At 48.6% G+C, this 23,743-nt stretch overlaps 1 protein-coding gene across 1 annotated transcript in view; it reads left to right on the top strand.

Annotated features, from left to right (window-relative positions):
* The window catches only part of ATRNL1 (attractin like 1), a 1,127,078-nt gene that overhangs the window by 723,485 nt on the left and 379,850 nt on the right, over positions 1-23,743 (top strand). Inside the window, exon 26 of the mRNA XM_063963337.1 lies at positions 15,119-15,197. Coding sequence (XP_063819407.1) covers positions 15,119-15,197 — 79 coding nt within the window. The remainder of the gene's footprint in view (positions 1-15,118; positions 15,198-23,743) is intronic.

Consider the following 23,743-nt stretch of genomic DNA (forward strand, 5'->3'; position numbering starts at 1 on the left):
TGTCCTCTCTCTAACACTCCTACACCTTACTGCTGTCCTCTCTAACATTCTGACACATTACTGCTGTCCTCTCTCTAACACTCTGAAACTTTACTGCTGTCCTCTCTCTAACACTCTGACCCCTTACTGCTGTCCTCTCTCTAACATTCTGACACCTTACTGCTGTCCTCTCTCTAACACTCCTACACCTTACTGCTGTCCTCTCTCTAACATTCTGACACCTTACTGCTGTCCTCTCTCTAACACTCCTACACCTTACTGCTGTCCTCTCTCTAACATTCTGACACCTTACTGCTGTCCTCTCTCTAACACTCTGACTCCTTACTGCTGTCCTCTCTCTAACACTCTGACTCCTTACTGCTGTCCTCTCTCTAACATTCTGACACCTTACTGCTGTCCTCTCTCTAACACTCCTACACCTTACTGCTGTCCTCTCTCTAACACTCTGACACCTTACTACTGTCCTCTCTAACACACTTACACCTTACTGCTGTCCTCTCTAACACTCTTACACCTTACTGCTGTCCTCTCTAACACTCTTACACCTTACTGCTGTTCTCTCTAACACTCTTACACCTTACTGCTGTCCTTTCTAACACTCTGACACATTGCTGCTGCCCTCTCTCTAACATTCTGACATCTTACTGCTGTCCTCTCTAACACTCTGACACCTTACTGCTGTCCTTTCTCTAACACTCTTACACCTTACTGCTGTCCTCTCTAACACTCTTACACCTTACTGCTGCCCTCTCTCTAACATATTGACATCTTACTGCTGTCCTCTCTAACATTCTGACACATTACTGCTGTCATCTCTCTAACATTGTGACACCTTACTGCTGTCCTCTCTCTAACACTCTAATACCTTACTGCTGTCCTCTCTCTAACACTCTGATACCTTACTGCTGTCCTCTCTCTAACATTCTTACACCTTACTGCTGTCCTCTCTCTAACACTCCTACACCTTACTGCTGTCCTCTCTAACATTCTGACACATTACTGCTGTCCTCTCTCTAACACTCTGAAACTTTACTGCTGTCCTCTCTCTAACACTCTGACCCCTTACTGCTGTCCTCTCTCTAACATTCTGACACCTTACTGCTGTCCTCTCTCTAACACTCCTACACCTTACTGCTGTCCTCTCTCTAACATTCTGACACCTTACTGCTGTCCTCTCTCTAACACTCCTACACCTTACTGCTGTCCTCTCTCTAACATTCTGACACCTTACTGCTGTCCTCTCTCTAACACTCTGACTCCTTACTGCTGTCCTCTCTCTAACACCTTACTGCTGTCCTCTCTCTAACATTCTGACACCTTACTGCTGTCCTCTCTCTAACACTCCTACACCTTACTGCTGTCCTCTCTCTAACACTCTGACACCTTACTACTGTCCTCTCTAACACTCTTACACCTTACTGCTGTCCTCTCTAACACTCTTACACCTTACTGCTGTCCTCTCTAACACTCTTACACCTTACTGCTGTTCTCTCTAACACTCTTACACCTTACTGCTGTCCTTTCTAACACTCTGACACATTGCTGCTGCCCTCTCTCTAACATTCTGACATCTTACTGCTGTCCTCTCTAACACTCTGACACCTTACTGCTGTCCTTTCTCTAACACTCTTACACCTTACTGCTGTCCTCTCTAACACTCTTACACCTTACTGCTGTCCTCTCTAACACTCTTACACCTTACTGCTGCCCTCTCTCTAACATATTGACATCTTACTGCTGTCCTCTCTAACATTCTGACACATTACTGCTGTCATCTCTCTAACATTGTGACACCTTACTGCTGTCCTCTCTCTAACACTCTGATACCTTACTGCTGTCCTCTCTAACACTCAGGGCTGTTTTTAGCCAATTTGGCTCCCAGTGCGAGATTTAAAAATGCGCCCCCCCATGACATAAAAAAATGTGCCCCCCCCCCCCCCCCCCCCCCCCACACACACACACACACACCTAGATAAAAAAAAATTGCGCGCGCACCCAGCAAGGGGGCATGGCCTCATCTAAATGGGTGTGGCCTCATTTAAATGGGCATGGCCTCTTCTGAAAAGACTACCTCACAATCCAGTTTTTGACCCTGCTCCAACAGATCACGACCACCACAGGAAAAAAATTTTTTACCATCTTAAGCCCCACACAGTAATGCCCCCTGCACCATATTATGCCACACACCGCAATGCCCTTGATACATTAAATCCCCACACTACGGCAAGCAAGAGTCCCCATTTCAGACATTACGGCAGGTGTCCCCATTTTACACATTGAGAGAGAGAGAGAGAGAGAATACTTACAGAGGCGATTACCGCTCTTCGGCCCACCTCACCAGTCGCTCCTCGCGCCAGCCTTTCCCTCTTCCTAACTTGGATCCCCCTCTGTACTCCGCTCGGGGGGGGGGGGGGAGTTTCGCGGAGTGACGGGGTTGCGTCATGACGTAACGACGCAACCGCGTCATTACGTGAAACTCCCCCCCCCACCTCCCCCTGAGCGGGTTACTCGGGGAGAAATAGGAGGGGGAAGCAGGGAGCCACAGTTAGTGCCGCTAACACTCTGACACATTGCTGCTGCCCTCTCTCTAACATTCTGACATCTTACTGCTGTCCTCTCTAACACTCTGACACCTTACTGCTGTCCTCACTCTGACACCTTACTGCTGTCCTCTCTCTAACACTCTGACACCTTACTGCTGTCCTCTCTCTAACACTCTGACACCTTTCTACTGTCCTCTCTCTAACACTCTGACACCTTACTGCTGTCCTCTCTCTAACACTCTGACACCTTACTGCTGTCCTCTCTCTAACACTCTGACATCTTACTGCTGCCCTCTCTCTAACACTCTGACACCTTACTGCTGTCCTCTCTCTAACACTCTGACACCTTACTGCTGCCCTCTCTCTAACACTCTGACACCTTACTGCTGCCCTCTCTCTAACACTCTGACACCTTACTGCAGTCCTCTCTCTAACACTCTGACACCTTACTGCAGTCCTCTCTCTAACACTCTGATACCGTACTGCTGTCCTCACTCTTACACCTTACTGCTGTCCTCTCTCTAACACTCTGACACCTTACTGCTGTTCTCTCTCTAACTGACATCTTACTTCTGTCCTCTTTTTAACAATCAGCAGCCTCTTTAATTTGCCTACACTGATCTCTCACTTCAATCTTTTATCTTTGTGATGCCCTGGGGTGGTATGGCTGGGGTAGTTTGGGGGTGCTCTGCGCCCCAGAGGTGAACCCTTATAGGGGGTCATTCCGACCCGATTGCACGCTGCACTTCTTCACATCGGTGCAATCGAGTCAGAACTGCACATGTGCAGCTTCGTTGTTGCCTGACGACGATGCCGGGAATGGGGAAAGCGGTCGCAGCGGAGACCGCAAGAAGATTGACAGGAGGAAGGCGTCTCGGGCCGTCAACTGACCATTTTCCAGGAGTGGTCCAGCGAACGCTGGCGTGTCCAGGCGTTTTGAAGGCAGATGTCTGACGTCAAATCCGGGACCTGCATCGCTGGATCCGTCGCAAATGGTAAGTAGGTCTAGGGCTGGTCTTGTTTTACGTGAAACTTTTTTAGCATAGCAGGGCTGCACAAGCGTTCACAGCCCTGCTCTGCAGAAATATACTCCCCCATAGGCGGCGTCAGGTTGATCGCACGAGCAGCAAAAAGTTGCTATGTGCGATCAACTCGGAATGACCCCCATAGTGTTAGGGACCTGTCCGACGAGGTCACCGTGACGTAGGTGGGCAGGCTCATATACTGGCCAATATATGCCAAGAACCTCAAATATTATGGTTGGTATAATTTTAATGGTGTATGGTGCACCTTTGTTCCTATATTGTAGAACCCTACATTACTCTGAGGCTTAGGTGATCTGGGAAGAGAGACCCCAGGAAGCAGAAGCTGGTCCCTCTCTCTTAGCCCAAAGCTAGTCTCTTCCAGAGTGAACCCCCAGCAGCGTGCCTTGCTGAGGGATATAGTCCCACAAAGCCCACTCTTCCAGTAGCCCCCACCCTTCATAGGCTGAGCCAGTCCTGTGTTGTCACAAGATTAGGTCTAGAGGTAATTAGGCGTCTCCAGGGACCACTAGCCAGAGACCTCTCTTGCTTAGAGAACCTGATTGAATAAACTTTGGGAAAACTTCACCCACTGTGATAGCAATGACTGTCACAGGAATCCGACTTCAAAGGGTTTCCAGATCACACCTCAGCACAGCTCACAAAGGGGCTTATTTCATGTAGATACAGTTCTGGCCTTAACAAAACAGACATTCATACAATAGATACATACAACGCCACAGTAGATATTGGGGTAGGATGGCTTGTAGAGATTATGTGGGGACTGTATGGAGGGGAGGTAATGGGGTAGGATAGTGTATGGAGGTTATGTGGGGACTGTATGGAGGGGAGGTAATGGGGTAGGATAGTGTATGGAGGTTATGTGGGGACTGTATGGAGGGGAGGTAATGGGGTAGGATAGTGTATGGAGGTTATGTGGGGACTGTAAAGAGGGGAGGTAATGGGGTAGGATAGTGTATGGAGGTTATGTGGGGACTGTATGGAGGGGAGGTAATGGGGTAAGATAGTGTATGGAGGTTATGTGGGGACTCTGTGGAGGGGAGGTAATGGGGTAGGATAGTGTATGGAGGTTATGTGGGGACTGTATGGAGGGGAGGTAATGGGGTAGGATAGTGAATGGAGGTTATGTGGGGACTCTGTGGAGGGGAAGTAATGGGGTAGGATAGTGTATGGAGGTTATGTGGGGACTGTATAGAGAGGAGGTAATGGGGTAGGATAGTGTATGGAGGTTATGTGGGGACTGTATGGAGGGGAGGTAATGGGGTAGGATATTGTATGGAGGTTATGTGGGGACTGTATGGAGGAGAGGTAATGGGGTAGGATATTGTATGGAGGTTATGTGGGGACTGTATGGAGGGGAGGTAATGGGGTAGGATAGTGTATGGAGGTTATGTGGGGACTCTGTGGAGGGGAATTAATGGGGTAGGATAGTGTATGGAGGTTATGTGGGGACTGTATAGAGGGGAGGTAATGGGGTAGGATATTGTATGGAGGTTATGTGGGGACTGTATGGAGGGGAGGTAATGGGGTAGGATAGTGTATGGAGGTTATGTGGGGACTGTATAGAGAGGAGGTAATGGGGTAGGATAGTGTATGGAGGTTATGTGGGGACTGTATGGAGGGGAGGTAATGGGGTAGGATAGTGTATGGAGGTTATGCGGGGACTCAGATGCGCATGGAGCTGAATAAGGCGCATTGTACGCACATGCGTGTGAGCCACAGTGTTTATGTGCAGCAATTGATTTGCTATAGCGGTCGCAACGAGGAATTAGTGACAGGAAGACTGCGTTTTGGGGTAGTGACGGGGAGTGGTCGGGTAACGCATTCATGTCATGGCCGCTCAGACGCCGTTTTCTGGACATAAAGCTGCAAGCTTCCTTGTTACTGGAGAGCCCCCTGCGTCCCAGGAGAGCAGCTCAGCCTGCGCATACTCAGAGGTGCTTAGACTCAGCGCAAGAATATCCGACTTGCAACGATGCTACCGATGTATCAACAATTGTACGCTGTGGGACGGAAATGATGCGTCAGCTGCTTACGGCTGAAGATAGCAACGGCAGCAAACACCCGCATCTGAACGAGCCTCTAAATGTGGGCGGCGGTTGTCGCTATTTCTAAAAATACACTCCAAAAATAAACATAGTTTTCTGGGGTATTCCCTGTGTACGCCCGTGCGGCTGAATGTGCCAGGACTGAGATGCCACTGTTAGCGCCCGTGCCCGCTGTAATACCGTTCGTTGCGCCCTTATACACCACTCTCGGTCACAGCATGGAGAGTTGCAGCAGCGCAATGGCAGGTTCAGTGTCTGCGTCTGACCACGCCTCCCTGTGGCTGTGCGTCTGGGAACGCAGCAGGGACACTCCCATAACACGCTCACTGAACGGCCCATGTTTACATGCGCTGCTAGCTCCCTCCCAGGAACGCCCGTCACTTTCCCCAACATGTCTTACCCCGGGCCTAATTCACACCTGATCACTCGCTAGGGTTTTTTTGCAGCGCTGGGATCAGATAGTCGCCGCCCATAGGGGAGTGTATTTTCGCTTTGTAAGTGTGCGATCGCATGTGTAGCCGAGCTCTGCAAAAAATGTTTGTGCAGTCTCTGAGTTGCCCGGAACTGACGTAAGACACCCGCCCCGCAAACGCTTGGACACGCCTGCGTTTTTCCAAACACTCCCAGAAAACGGTCAGTTGACACCCACAAACGCCTTCTTCCTGTCAATCTCCTTGCGATCGGCTGTGCGAATGGATTCTTCGTTAAATCCATCGCACAGCAACGATCCGCTTTGCACCTTTACGATGCGCTGGCGCATTGTGATGCATACGCATGTGCAGTTCTGACCTAATCGCAGCGCAGCGAATAAATCTAGCATTCGATCAGGTCTGAATGACCCCCCCCCCTGTGCGTTCCGATGGCAGCAGCACCTTAGTGCGCGCACTGTGTAACACAAGCGCCGTTCTTTCGGATTTTTGTGCTTTCACAGTTGCAAAAAAAATGTGACCGCCGATGTTTCCTGCGGCTGAGAATCAGACCCTGACACAATACTCCAGACCAGTCTCCAGCCTCGGATCACAGTACGTTTCTGGAAACTAAAACTGTAACCCCCAACCTTGCTGTGCGGGTACTGGACGCCTGCTCTCCGGCCACAGTAGGTGATCTGGAAGTCTTCTTATCATTCACTGTCCTCCCAGCTGCTGTACGCCATTCCTCCGGTGTCTATTTTACGTGGCGGATTACGCCTGCCGGCCTCTGATTAAGCTGCTGTAAAATGACTTTATTTTCCTTACCAGTCCTTTGTCCTCAGAAGCAAATTGCGCAGCGTCTCCCAGGAGGTGGATGTTGGACTCCGGTCATTAAGTGGAAATCAAGGTATTGCATTAAACGGAATAAGCCAGTTGCCTAAATGTCCCTTATTCCCAAGCTCGGCAACCATCAATCTTGGTGAAACAAGGGCTGCGTGGGCGGTTACAGGCTCTGCCGGGACATATCCTGACTTCTGTCACTGGTACAATGACACCTTGCAGACGACTCGCCATCGGCCCGCTGCCTTCATTACAGTGTCAGAAAACAAATGTATGGCAATCTTTCCATTGCACAAACACGTGGAACCGCAGCAATTATACGGGCATCGTGGCTGGTAGCGGCTGGATGGAGACGTACCTGTCACCTAGCGCAGGCATTCAATTTGTGGGCCGCATTATCTGGAATTCATGAGGGCTCAGCCTGCCAATTGTACAAGGGAAATGTGACATCAGAGAGTGCCTCGTACCTCAGTTACTAGTGTATGGGAGTTAGGGGAACATGAAATGTGACATCAGAGAGTGCCTCATGCCTCAGTTACTAGTGTATGGGAGTTAGGGGAACATGAAATGTGACATCAGAGAGTGCCTCATGCCTCAGTTACTAGTGTATGGGAGTTAGGGGAACATGAAAATGTGACATCAGAGAGTGCCTCATACCTCAGTTACTAGTGTATGGGAGTTAGGGGAACATGAAATGTGACATCAAAGAGTGCCTCATGCCTCAGTTACTAGTGTATGGGAGTTAGGGGAACATGAAAAGTTACATCAAAGAGTGCCTCATGCCTCAGTTACTAGTGTATGGGAGTTAGGGGAACATGAAATGTGACATCAGAGAGTGCCTCATGCCTCAGTTACTAGTGTATGGGAGTTAGGGAACATGAAATGTGACATCAGAGAGTGCCTCATGCCTCAGTTACTAGTGTATGGGAGTTAGGGGAACATGAAATGTGACATCAGAGAGTGCCTCATGCCTCAGTTACTAGTGTATGGGAGTTAGGGAACATGAAATGTGACATCAGAGAGTGCCTCATGCCTCAGTTACTAGTGTATGGGAGTTAGGGGAACATGAAAATGTGACACCAGAGAGTGCCTCATACCTCAGTTACTAGTGTATGGGAGTTAGGGGAACATGAAATGTGACATCAGAGAGTGCCTCATGCCTCAGTTACTAGTGTATGGGAGTTAGGGGAACATGAAATGTGACATCAGAGAGTGCCTCATGCCTCAGTTACTAGTGTATGGGAGTTAGGGAACATGAAATGTGACATCAGAGAGTGCCTCATGCCTCAGTTACTAGTGTATGGGAGTTAGGGGAACATGAAAATGTGAAATCAGAGAGTGCCTCATACCTCAGTTACTAGTGTATGGGAGTTAGGGGAACATGAAAATGTGAAATCAGAGAGTGCCTCATGCCTCAGTTACTAGTGTATGGGAGTTAGGGGAACATGAAATGTGACATCAGAGAGTGCCTCATGCCTCAGTTACTAGTGTATGGGAGTTAGGGGAACATGAAATGTGACACCAGAGAGTGCCTCATACCTCAGTTACTAGTGTATGGGAGTTAGGGGAACATTTATCTTTGTGTATTTGTTTTCAGGGATCGCAGTAGACATCTCCAGTAACGTCTGCGATCTCTTCATTCCCGCCGGCAGCTGCATCCCCAGTAGATCTCTATGGGGGATGCCATGCTCCCAGATTTATTGGCCCTCTGCAACTACCGCAATCTTGAGATGACATGGGGGGTCATTCCGAGTTGATCGCTAGCTGCTTTCGTTCGCTGCGCAGCGATCAGGCAAAAAATCGGCAATTCTGCACTTGCGTATGCGGCGCAATGCGCACGCGCGTCGTACTATTACAGCGAACGATGTAGTTTCACACAAGGTCTAGCGAAGCTTTTCAGTCGCACTGCTGGGCGCAGAGTGATTGACATGAAGGGGGCGTTTCTGGGTGTCAACTGACTGTTTTCAGGGAGTGTTCAGAAAAACGCAGGCGTGCCAGGAAAAACGCAGGCGTGGCTGGGCGAACGCAGGGCGTGTTCGTGACGTCAAAACAGGAACTGAACAGTCTGAAGTGATCGCAAGCGCTGAGTAGGTCTGGAGCTGCTCTGAAACTACACAAAAATATTTTGTAGACGCTCTGCGATACAACGGTTCGCACTTCTGCTAAGCTAAGATACACTCCCAGTGGGAGGCGGCATAGCGTTTGCACGGCTGCTAAAAACTGCTAGCGAGCGTTCAACTCAGAATGACCCCCATTAGCTGTTGCAGCGGGATGTAGTTAATATCCGGTGGTCGGGATCCCGGCGGTCAGGATTATAGCGTAGGTGGCTGGCCAGAGGGTTCCCCCGGAAGTGGTCACTGTGCGGTCTGGTGTCTCCCAGCAGCTGACTGAGCACATCGCAGGGACCTGCGGGGACACAATCATACATTCAGGTGATAGGAACGCATATTGCAGTCCTGGGAGATTGCATTGTATATTGATGATTGATAAATGGGCCTCTTAGTATGGACTCGGACAACAACTTAGCTGCATGCTTGGGGATTGATTGTGATCGCGGTGTACATACAGTAGAATTCAGAGGTATTGTAGAATATATACAATGGTTCATCTGCTTCCACTCAGAACTCCTTCACCAAGGACGGGGAATGGTGGTGGCTGGCCTGGCAAGTAGAGGGCTGCAGTACTGCGCGGTGTGGACGTCTGTATGGTGTTTCTTATTGCTGGTAGCGGGCAGAATTGTGACTGGAGTACATGATAGATAGGCAGACCAGTATAATATACAGCAGACACGCCATGCTGATCAGTGTAATATACAGCACCCACTACCTGCTGATCAGTGTAATATACAGCACCCACTACCTGCAGACCAGTATAATATACAGCACCCACTACCTGCTGATCAGTGTAATATACAGCACCCACTACCTGCTGATCAGTGTAATATACAGCGCCCACTACCTGCAGACCAGTATAATATACAGCACCCACTACCTGCACACCAGTATAATATACAGCACCCACTACCTGCTGATCAGTTTAATATACAGCGCCCACTACCTGCAGACCAGTATAATATACAGCACCCACTACCCACAGACCAGTATAATATACAGCACCCACTACCTGCACACCAGTATAATATACAGCACCCACTACCTGCTGATCAGTTTAATATACAGCGCCCACTACCTGCAGACCAGTATAATATACAGCACCCACTACCCACAGACCAGTATAATATACAGCACCCACTACCTGCAGACCAGTATAATATACAGCACCCACTACCTGCACACCAGTATAATATACAGTACCCACTACCTACTGATCAGTATAATATACAGCGCCCACTACCTGCAGACCAGTATAATATACAGCACCCACTACCTACAGACCAGTATAATATACAGCACCCACTACCTGCAGACCAGTATAATATACAGCACCCACTCCATGCAGACCAGTATAATATACAGCACCCACTACCTGCAGACCAGTATAATATACAGCACCCACTACCTGCAGACCAGTATAATATACAGCACCCACTCCATGCAGACCAGTATAATATACAGCACCCACTACCTGCAGACCAGTATAATATACAGCACCCACTACCTGCACACCAGTATAATATACAGCACCCACTACCTGCAGACCAGTATAATATACAGCACCCACTACCTGCACACCAGTATAATATACAGTACCCACTACCTACTGATCAGTATAATATACAGCGCCCACTACCTGCAGACCAGTATAATATACAGCACCCACTACCTGCACACCAGTATAATATAACAGTACCCACTATCTGCTGATCAGTATAATATACAGCGCCCACTACCTGCAGACCAGTATAATATACAGCACCCACTACCTGCAGATCAGTATAATATATAGCACCCACTACCTGCAGACCAGTATAATATACAGCACCCACTACCTGCACACCAGTATAATATACAGTACCCACTACCTGCTGATCAGTATAATATACAGCACCCACTACCTGCACACCAGTATAATATACAGCACCCACTACCTGCAGACCAGTATAATATACAGCACCCACTACCTGCACACCAGTATAATATACAGCACCCACTACCTGCACACCAGTATAATATACAGCACCCACTACCTGCAGACCAGTATAATATACAGCACCCACTACCTGCACACCAGTATAATATACAGTACCCACTACCTACTGATCAGTATAATATACAGCGCCCACTACCTGCAGACCAGTATAATATACAGCACCCACTACCTACAGACCAGTATAATATACAGCACCCACTACCTGCAGACCAGTATAATATACAGCACCCACTCCATGCAGACCAGTATAATATACAGCACCCACTACCTGCAGACCAGTATAATATACAGCACCCACTACCTGCAGACCAGTATAATATACAGCACCCACTCCATGCAGACCAGTATAATATACAGCACCCACTACCTGCAGACCAGTATAATATACAGCACCCACTCCATGCAGACCAGTATAATATACAGCGCCCACTACCTGCAGACCAGTATAATATACAGCACCCACACCATGCTAATCAGTATTATATACAGCGCCCACTCCCTGCACACCAGTATAATATACAGCACCCACTACCTGCAGACCAGTATAATATACAGCACCCACTACCTGCAGACCAGTATAATATACAGTGCCCACTACCTGCAGACCAGTATAATATACAGCACCCACTCCATGCTGATCAGTATAATATACAGCACCCACTCCATGCAGACCAGTATAATATACAGCACCCACTCCATGCAGACCAGTATAATATACAGCACCCACTCCATGCAGACCAGTATAATATACAGCACCCACTACCTGCAGACCAGTATAATATACAGCGCCCACTACCTGCAGACCAGTATAATATACAGCGCCCACTATCTGCAGACCAGTATAATATACAGCGCCCACTCCATGCTGACCAGTATAGTATACAGCACCCACTTCCTGCAGACCAGTATAATATACAGCACCCACTTCCTGCAGACCAGTATAATATACAGCGCCCACTCCATGCTGATCAGTATAATATACAGCGACCACTCCCTGCAGACCAGTATAATATACAGCACCCACTATCTGCAGACCAGTATAATATACAGCTCCCACTCCATGCTGATCAGTATAATATATAGCACCCACTCCCTGCAGACCAGTATGATATACAGCGCCCACTCCCTGCAGACCAGTATAATATACAGCGCCCACTCCATGCTGATCAGTATAATATACAGCAACCACTCCCTGCAGACCAATATAATATACAGCGCCCACTCCATGCTGACCAGTATAGTATACAGCACCCACTTCCTGCAGTCCAGTATAATACACAGTGCCCACTCCATGCTGATGAGTATAATATACAGCGACCACTCCCTGCAGACCAGTATAATATACAGCGCCCACTCCATGCTGATCAGTATAATATACAGCACCCTCTCCCTGCTGATCAATATAATATACAGTGCCCAGTCCCTGCTTATCAGTATAATATACAGCACCCACTCCCTGCACACCAGTATGATATACAGCACCCACTCCCTGCAGACCAGTATAATATACAGCGCCCACTCCATGCTGATCAGTATAATATACAGCACCCACTCCCTGCACACCAGTATGATATACAGCACCCACTCCCTGCACACCAGTATAATATACAGCGCCCACTCCATGCTGATCAGTATAATATACAGCACCCACTACCTGCAGACCAGTATAATATACAGCGCCCACTCCCTGCACACCAGTATAATATACAGCACTCACTCCCTGCAGACCAGTATAATATACAGCACCCACTCCCTGCAGACCAGTATAATATACAGCACCCACTCCCTGCAGCCCAGTATAATATACAGCACCCACTCCCTGCTGACCAGTATAATATACAGCACCCTCTCCCTGCTGATCAATATAATATACAGCGCCCAGTCCCTGCTTATCAGTATAATATACAGCGCCCACTCCCTGCACACCAGTATAATATACAGCGCCCACTCCCTGCAGACCAGTATATTACAGCGCCCACTACCTGCAGACCAGTATAATATACAGCACCCACACCATGCTGATCAGTATAATATACAGCACCCACTCCCTGCAGACAAGTATATTATACAGCGCCCACTCCCTGCAGACCAGTATCATATACAGCGCCCACCCCCTGCAGCCCAGTATATTATACAGCGCCTACTCCATGCTGATCAGTATAATATACAGCACCCACTACATTCAGCCCAGTATAATATACAGCGCCCACTTCCTGCACACCAGTATAATATACAGCACCCATTCTCTGCAGACCAGTATAATATACAGCGCCCACTCCCTGCAGACCAGTATAATATACAGCACCCACTCCCTGCAAACCAATATAATATACAGCGCCCACTCCCTGCTCACCAATGTAATATACAGCGCCCACTCCCTGCAGCCCAGTATAATGTACAGCGCACACTCCCTGCAGCCCATTATAATATACAGCACCCACTCCCTGCACACCAATATAATATACAGCACCCACTTCCTTCAGCCCAGTATAATATACAGCACACACTCCCTGCACACCAATATAATATACTGCGCCCACTCCCTGCACACCAGTATAATATACAGCGTCCACTCCCTGCAGACCAGTATAATATACAGCGTCCACTCCCTGCAGACCAGTATAATATACAGCACACATTCCCTACTGACTGGTATAATATACAGCGCTCACCCCCTGCAGACCAGTATAATATACAGCGCTCACTCCCTTCTGATCAGTATAATACACAACGCTTACTCCCTGCAGACCAATATAATATACAGCGCCCACACCCTGCAGACCAGTATAATATACAGCGCTCACTCCCTACACACCAGTATAATATAAAGCGCTAACTCCCTGCACACCAGTATAATATATTTGATATTCCCGGTCCTGCTCCCTGATATTCCCGATTCCAGCACCCTGATATTCCTGGTCCTGCTTCCTGATATTCCTGCTCCTTGATATTCGCGACCTTGCTCCCTGATTTTCCCAGTCCCGCTCCTTCATATTCCTGGTCCTGCTCCCTGATAATCCCAGTCCAGCTCCCTGATATTCCCGGTTCCGCTCCCTGAAATTCCCGGTCTCGCTCCCTGATATTCCTGATAGTGCTCCCTGATACTCCCGGTCCTGCTACATGATATTCCTATTCCTGCTCCCTGATATTCCTACTTCTACTCCCTGATATCCTGCTCCCTGATATTCCCGGTCCTGCTCCCCGATATTCCAGGTCCTGCTCCCTGATATTCCGAGTCCTGCTCCCTGATATTCCCGTCCTGCTCCCTGATATTCCCAGTCCTGCTCCCTGATATTCCCGGTCCCTGATCCCTGATAGTTCCCGGTCCTGCTCCCTGATATGCCTTTTCCTGCTCCCTGATATTCCCGGTCCTGCTTCCTGATCTTCCTGGTCCTGATCCCTGATATTCCCGGTCCTGCTCCCTGATATGCCTTTTCCTGCTCCCTGATATTCCCGGTCCTGCTTCCTGATCTTCCTGGTCCTGCTCTCTGATATTCCTGGTCCTGCTCCCTGATATTCCTGGTCCTGCTCCCTGATATTCCTGGTCCTGCTCCCTGATATTCCCGGTCCTGCTACCTGATATTCACGGTCCTACTCCCTGATATTCCCGGTCCTGCTCCCTGATATTCCCGGTCCTGCTCCCTGATATGCCTTTTCCTGCTCCCTGATATTCCCGGTCCTGCTCCCTGATATTCCTGGTCCTGCTCCCTGATATTCCTGGTCCTGCTACCTGATATTCCCGGTCCTACTCCCTGATATTCCCGGTCCTGCTACCTGATATTCCCCGGTCCTACTCCCTGATATTCCCGGTCCTGCTACCTGATATTCCCGGTCCTACTCCCTGATATTCCCGGTCCCTGCTACCTGATATTCCCGGTCCTACTCCCTGATATTCCCTGTCCTGCTCCCTAAAATTCCTGTGCTGCCTCTAAGATGTGAAACTTCTGTACTATATGTAAGGGAGCGATCAGCCTGTGTGCAGCACAGTTATTCTGTATGTAAGGGACGTACTGCGGACACGATATACAGGAACTCACATTACATTGTATTTACTGCACCTATCACTAATTATTTTTATTTTGTTGTGACCTAATACTGAGGAGTTTTCCCTTATTCTCCCCCAGCTGTTTCCTGTCGCTGCTACTGGTGGCCGCCGTGGTCTGGAAGATTAAACAGACGTGTTGGGCATCGCGTCGGAGAGAGGTGAGGCCACTACTTCTTACATTACTGAGTCTTTGCTTTATTCATCTTTAATCGCTACGGACTCAGGCTGAGAACCTGGTGTAATCATTACTGAGGAGGATGGAAACGTGCCTTACATTTGTTACATGACGTTATATATTGTGCTTTCCCAGCCTTATTTCCTAAACCCACCCTGTTCCACCACACTGGTACTTTGGCAGTGGTCTCTTCTCTTGGCAGGGAGATATTTCCCTTCATGGGGGCACTTACTGGTGGGGGGTCTTTACCCTTGGTGGTGGTCTTTTTCATTGGTGGGAATCTCTTCAACTGGTAAGGTTCTCTTCCATTGGTGTGTGTCTTTCCCGTAGTGGATTCTCTTCCCTTGGTTAAGGTCTCTTTCCTTGATGAGGTGTTTCCCTTTGATGAGGGTCTCTTCCATTGACGAGAGTCTTTTCCGATGGAGAGGGGTTTTTTTTTCCCTTGGTGGAGGTAACTTCCACTTTTTTGGGTCTATTCCATTGGATGCTCACCACTTAGAGGTAATTAAGTACAGCTATAGGTACGTGTGACTGGGAGAGCCGTTCCTCAGTGGTTTTTACAGATACAATATCTTTATAGCCACAATTGAAAGTAACCAAATGTCTGATGTTCCACAGTGGTGGCCCCTCCATGTACTGATATGGGAGAGGGCAGAAACCAGCCTGGGAGATGGAAACTTCCTTTTATTCAGTAAAGTGACTTTTATAGTCAGAGCCTTAAAGTTGCTAATTATTTTCCAGCTGTTCGCTCTGTATGTCACCCTGTGACCACCGCCAGGGGTGATAAGAACATGGCCCGACTGCCGGGCACCTGTGTGGGTGTGTAGGACACCTGTGTAATCTCCTCTGTAGTGGTGTCAGTGATAAGAACATGGTATGACTGCCGGGCACCTGTGTGGTGTGTAGGACACCTGTGTAATCTCCTCTGTAGTGATGGCAGTGATAAGAACATGGTATGACTGCCGGGCACCTGTGTGGGTGTGTAGGACACCTGTGTAATCTCCTCTGTAGTAATGACAGTGATAAGAACATGGTATGACTGCCGGGCACCTGTGTGGTGTGTAGGACACCTGTGTAATCTCCTCTGTAGTGATGACAGTGATAGGAACATGGTATGACTGCCGGGCACCTGTGTGGCGTGTAGGACACCTGTGTAATCTTCTCTGTAGTGATGGCAGTGATAAGAACATGGTATGACTGCCGGGCACCTGTGTGGTGTGTAGGACACCTGTGTAATCTCCTCTGTAGTGATGGCAGTGATAGGAACATGGTATGACTGCCGGGCACCTGTGTGGGTGTGTAGGACACCTGTGTAATCTCCTCTGTAGTGATGGCAGTGATAAGAACATGGTATGACTGCCGGGCACCTGTGTGGGTGTGTAGGGCACCTGTGTAATCTTCTCTGTAGTGATGGCAGTGATAAGAACATGGTATGACTGCCGGGCATCTGTGTGGGTGTGTAGGACACCTGTGTAATCTCCTCTGTAGTGATGGCAGTGATAAGAACATGGTATGACTGCCGGGCACCTGTGTGGGTGTGTAGGACACGTGTGTAATCTCCTCTGTAGTGATGGCAGTGATAAGAACATGGTATGACTGCCGGGCACCTGTGTGGTGTGTAGGACACCTGTGTAATCTCCTCTGTAGTGATGACAGTGATAAGAACATGGTATGACTGCCGGGCACCTGTGTGGTGTGTAGGACACCTGTGTAATCTCCTCTGTAGTGATGACAGTGATAAGAACATGGTATGACTGCCGGGCACCTGTGTGAGTGTGTAGGACACCTGTGTAATCTGTAGTGATGGCAGTGATAAGAACATGGTATGACTGCCGGGCACCTGTGTGGTGTGTAGGACACCTGTGTAATCTCCTCTGTAGTGATGGCAGTGATAAGAACATGGTGTGACTGCCGGGCACCTGTGTGGTGTGTAGGGCACCTGTGTAATCTCCTCTGTAGTGATGGCAGTGATAGGAACATGGTATGACTGCCGGGCACCTGTGTGGTGTGTAGGACACCTGTGTAATCTCCTCTGTAGTGATGGCAGTGATAAGAACATGGTATGACTGCCGGGCACCTGTGTGGGTGTGTAGGACACCTGTGTAATCTCCTCTGTAGTGATGGCAGTGATAAGAACATGGTATGACTGCCGGGCACCTGTGTGGTGTGTAGGACACCTGTGTAATCTCCTCTGTAGTGATGACAGTGATAAGAACATGGTATGACTGCCGGGCACCTGTGTGGTGTGTAGGACACCTGTGTAATCTCCTCTGTAGTGATGGCAGTGATAAGAACATGGTATGACTGCCGGGCACCTGTGTGGGTGTGTAGGGCACCTGTGTAATCTCCTCTGTAGTGATGGCAGTGATAAGAACATGGTATGACTGCCGGGCACCTGTGTGGTGTGTAGGACACCTGTGTAATCTCCTCTGTAGTGATGACAGTGATAAGAACATGGTATGACTGCCGGGCACCTGTGTGGGTGTGTAGGACACCTGTGTAATCTCCTCTGTAGTGATGGCAGTGATAAGAACATGGTATGACTGCCGGGCACCTGTGTGGGTGTGTAGGGCACCTGTGTAATCTCCTCTGTAGTGATGGCAGTGATAAGAACATGGTATGACTGCCGGGCACCTGTGTGGGTGTGTAGGACACCTGTGTAATCTCCTCTGTAGTGATGGCAGTGATAAGAACATGGTATGACTGCCGGGCACCTGTGTAGTGTGTAGGACACCTGTGTAATCTCCTCTGTAGTGATGACAGTGATAGGAACATGGTATGACTGCCGGGCACCTGTGTGGTGTGTAGGACACCTGTGTAATCTGTAGCGATGGCAGTGATAGGAACATGGTATGACTGCCGGGCACCTGTGTGGGGGTTGTAGGACACCTGTGTAATCTCCTCTGTAGTGATGACAGTGATAAGAACATGGTATGACTGCCGGGCACCTGTGTGGGTGTGTAGGACACCTGTGTAATCTCCTCTGTAGTGATGGCAGTGATAAGAACATGGTATGACTGCCGGGCACCTGTGTGGGTGTGTAGGACACCTGTGTAATCTCCTCTGTAGTGATGGCAGTGATAAGAACATGGTATGACTGCCGGGCACCTGTGTAGTGTGTAGGACACCTGTGTAATCTCCTCTGTAGTGATGACAGTGATAGGAACATGGTATGACTGCCGGGCACCTGTGTGGTGTGTAGGACACCTGTGTAATCTGTAGCGATGGCAGTGAAAGGAACATGGTATGACTGCCGGGCACCTGTGTGGGGGTTGTAGGACACCTGTGTAATCTCCTCTGTAGTGATGACAGTGATAAGAACATGGTATGACTGCCGGGCACCTGTGTGGGTGTGTAGGACACCTGTGTAATCTCCTCTGTAGTGATGGCAGTGATAAGAACATGGTATGACTGCCGGGCACCTGTGTGGTGTGTAGGACACCTGTGTAATCTCCTCTGTAGTGATGACAGTGATAAGAACATGGTATGACTGCCGGGCACCTGTGTAGTGTGTAGGACACCTGTGTAATCTCCTCTGTAGTGATGGCAGTGATAAGAACATGGTACGACTGCCGGGCACCTGTGTGGGTGTGTAGGACACCTGTGTAATCTCCTCTGTAGTGATGGCAGTGATAAGAACATGGTATGACTGCCGGGCACCTGTGTGGTGTGTAGGACACCTGTGTAATCTCCTCTGTAGTGATGGCAGTGATAAGAACATGGTATGACTGCCGGGCACCTGTGTGGGTGTGTAGGACACCTGTGTAATCTCCTCTGTAGTGATGGCAGTGATAAGAACATGGTATGACTGCCGGGCACCTGTGTGGGTGTGTAGGACACCTGTGTAATCTGTAGTGATGGCAGTGATAAGAACATGGTATGACTGCCGGGCACCTGTGTGGGTGTGTAGGACACCTGTGTAATCTCCTCTGTAGTGATGGCAGTGATAAGAACATGGTATGACTGCCGGGCACCTGTGTAGTGTGTAGGACACCTGTGTAATCTCCTCTGTAGTGATGGCAGTGATAAGAACATGGTATGACTGCCGGGCACCTGTGTGGTGTGTAGGACACCTGTGTAATCTGTAGTGATGGCAGTGATAAGAACATGGTATGACTGCCGGGCACCTGTGTGGGTGTGTAGGGCACCTGTGTAATCTGTAGCGATGGCAGATATATGGAATGTAAAGCAGACATTTGATCTGGGAGCTGGAACATATGCCAGATGCGCTGAGAGGTGTATGAGCGCTGAGGGGTGTTCATCAGTAGTCAGACAAGCTGTCCGGGCCTGGCACAGTAACCCTGCGGGGAATGTAGGGCACCACGTGGCACAGAGCTGTCAGTGTACTCTGTGATGCTGGTACTGTCTCTTCATACAGGTAGTGTCAGTAGTTGTAGTGAAATGCTATTGTCTGGTAACCGGGGATTGTAACAGATTTATTATTATTTTATATTTATTAATAGCGTCTTATATAGCGCAGCGTACATTATTTTATTGCGCTTTACAATTAGAATAACAGCTATAGAACAAATCTGGGCAGAAACAGACAGACATGGAGTTAGTAAGATGAAATATCCAGTGACCCAAAGTGTGCAGATAGCGTACAGATAACGCGATGATAACGTTCAGATAACGTACTGATAATATACAGATAACATGTAGATATGGTAGCGTGCAGCCTAGCAATCTCCCTGACTGCAGCTTACCCCCATTATGTATCTGTTATATTCTTGTGGGGAAGAGATCGGAGATACATACATTCATCAGCGCCATTTCCCTGCATTGGGTATAAGGCACAGTGCTCCCTATGGCTACATACATTTTTAAATAAGGTTCTCGTGGCCACTTATATGGAATAATGTGCGGCATATGTGTAACAAGGTACTACTGTATGTATGTCATTATGTGTATAGGGGCACTAATAATGTGCACCAAATGTGTAGGGGGCACTATATGTGTCATTATGTGTATAAGGGCATTAATAATGTGCGGCATATGTGTAAGGGACATTATGTGTAAAAGGGCATTAATAAAGGTTGTCATAATGTGTAAGGTGCATTATGTTTATAAGGACATTAATGTGTCTCATATGTGTAAGAGACATTACTGTGTGGAATTGTGTATAAATGCATTACTAATGTGTGGCATTATGTGTATAAGGTGCTCTACTATGTGGCGTTGCGTATAGAAGGGGCACTACTGTGTCGTCTAATATGAATACAGAGCAATAGGGTGTGGTGTAATGTGAATAAGGAGCAATTCAGTGTGATGTAATGTGAATAAGGGGCTCTATTGTGAGGAGTAACATTCATAAGGTAAAGTGATACTACTGTGGGATGTAATATGAATTATGGACACTATCGCAAGATAAAATGTGAATAAAGTTGCAGTACTGTGTGACGTAATTGGAATTGGGGTTACTATTGTGTGGCCATGCCCCTTGCCACCAAAGACACACCCCTTTTTGGGCTGTGCGCCAAATGTACAAACTGTTCATATTTAAAATATAGGGGGTACAAACACCAAAATAGGGACTGCTATGGGTGAGGGGTGATGGTGCTGGTAAAGAGGTGCAAGGTCAGAGGCGGAACCAGCGGTGGTGATAGGGGGCACCAGCCAAAATCTTGCAGAGGGCATCATATTGGTTAGGGCCGGCTCTGCAGACATCGTACAGACTGCATACACATATCACACAGACAGCGTACAGATAGCACACAGACAGCATACAGACAGCATACACATATCACACAGACAGCGTACAGACAGCACACAGACAGCGTACACATAACACACAGACAGCGTACAGACAGCATACACATATCACACAGACAGCGTACAGACAGCGTACACATATCACACAGACAGCGTACAGACAGCATACACATATCACACAGACAGCGTACAGACAGCATACACATATCACACAGACAGCATACACATATCACACAGACAGCGTACGGACAGCACACAGACAGCGTACACATATCACACAGACAGCGTACAGACAGCATACACATATCACACAGACAGCGTACAGACAGCATACACATATCACACAGACAGCGTACAGACAGCATACACATATCACACAGACAGCGTACAGACAGCACACAGACAGCGTACACATAGCACACAGACAGCATACGGATAGCACACAGACAGCGTACAGATAGCACACAGACAGCGTACAGATAGCACACAGACAGCGTACAGATAGCACACAGACAGCACACAGACATCGTACAGACAGCATACACATAGCACACAGACAGCGTACAGAGCACACAGACAGCGTACACATAGCACACAGACAGCGTACACATAGCACACAGACAGCGTACACATATCACACAGACAGCGTACACATATCACACAGACAGCGTACAGATAGCACACAGACAGCATACACATATCACACAGACAGCGTACAGATAGCACACAGACAGCATACACATATCACACAGATAGCATACAAACAGCACACACATATCACACAGACAGCGTACAGATAGCACACAGACAGCATACAGACAGCATACACATAGCACACAGACAGCGTACACATAGCACACAGACATTGTACAGACAGCATACACATATCACACAGACAGCGTACAGATAGCACACAGACAGCATACACATATCACACAGACAGCGTACAGATAGCACACAGACAGCATACACATAGCACACAGACAGCATACACATAGCACACAGACAGCGTACACATAGCACACAGCCATTGTACAGACAGCATACACATATCACACAGACAGCGTACAGATAGCACACAGACAGCATACACATATCACACAGACAGCGTACAGATATCACACAGACAGCATACACATATCACACAGATAGCATACAGACAGCATACACATATCACACAGATAGCACACAGACAGCGTACAGACAGCATACAGACAGCATACACATAGCGCACAGACAGCGTACACATAGCACACATACATTGTACAGACAGCATACACATATCAAACAGACAGCATACACATATCACACAGACAGCGCACACATAGCACACAGACATTGTACAGACAGCATACACATATCACACAGACAGCGTACAGATAGCACACAGACAGCGTACACATAGCACACAGACATCGTACAGACAGCATACACATAGCACACAGACATCGTACAGACAGCATACACATAGCACACAGACATCGTACATACAGCACACAGACAGCGTACACATATCACACAGACAGCGTACACATAGCACACATCATACACATAGCACACAGACAGCGTACACATAGCACACAGACAGCGTACACATAGCACACAGACAGCGTACACATAGCACACAGACAGTGTACAGATACATACCTCCCATCTTTTGATACTGCAGTCCTAGGACTTGCCGCGCCTGTGGGCGAAAATGGGTGTGACAAGTGGGTGGGATCTAGGGTGAAGGGGCATGGCCTAGCGATGCAACCCCCATTTTAGTCATTTTGGGGGCGTACCTATCGCTCCCCGAACAGCTGGGCAGCCCCTTGCTAACCCTCCCTGCACTGATGGATGCCGTATACTGGCTGCTTCTGTATGTAGTCCACGGGTTCAGTAGGAAAATACACACATCTGGATCCCGATCGTGAAAAGCAGACAGGGGTGGGTAAGGGGTTTTATACCCTCTACCCTACCCTAACCCTTCCTACCTGCAGACTAACCCTAACCTCTCCCCTTAGTGCCTAAACCTAACCATCCCCTGTAAGTACCTAAACCTAACCCTCCTGCCCCTCAGTCTAACCCTAACCTTCGGAGGAGGGTGCCTAACCCTTACCCACCCTCACGGCAGCCTAACCCTCCCGGGGTGCAGCCGAACCCTAAACCTCCCCCCGCAGCCTAAACCTAATATGACTAGCATCCGATCCGATTCCAGGCACGATTTCCCTTCAATACCCCCGGCAGCTCTGGACGCACGATTTGGGGATCTAGATACACAACGGGCCGTTAAGCGATCAGTGGTGTGCCTCACCGAAAAACATAAAAATCCAGGGAAATGCCACTCAACTGTATCGTATGCAAACATTGGGCATAATTCAGATCTGATCACAAAAGCAAAGTCTTTCTTTAATAGGCAAAACCATGTGCACTGCAGGGGGGCAGATGTAACATGTGTAGAGAGAGTTAGATTTGGGTGGGGTGTTGTGACCGTACGGTCCCATACAAAAGCCCTCACCGCTTTCGCGTCCCGTCCTCAGTACACAGAATGGATGTTTAGGTCACACGGGACCTAGCCTCATAGGGTATTCCCGCTTACCGTCAGTAACCGGGAATACCCTTACCGGGTTTACGCTGCCACCACCAAACTCCTAACCTGCCATGGCATTTGGAACCACGGTTCTGCTCTGTATGTGCCGACACGCCGCCTTACCACACCTGTGTGGTGTTGACGAATCCCCACTATTCGCTTGACTAGGCCCCTACCAGTAGCTGGCGGAAGGCGGAACTTGGAGACGCTGGTTCAACCTGGACAGCCGGTGAACGGGGTTATTT

The sequence above is a fragment of the Pseudophryne corroboree genome, chromosome 3 (genome assembly GCF_028390025.1).
Source record: "Pseudophryne corroboree isolate aPseCor3 chromosome 3, aPseCor3.hap2, whole genome shotgun sequence".
Lineage (NCBI taxonomy): Eukaryota > Metazoa > Chordata > Amphibia > Anura > Myobatrachidae > Pseudophryne > Pseudophryne corroboree.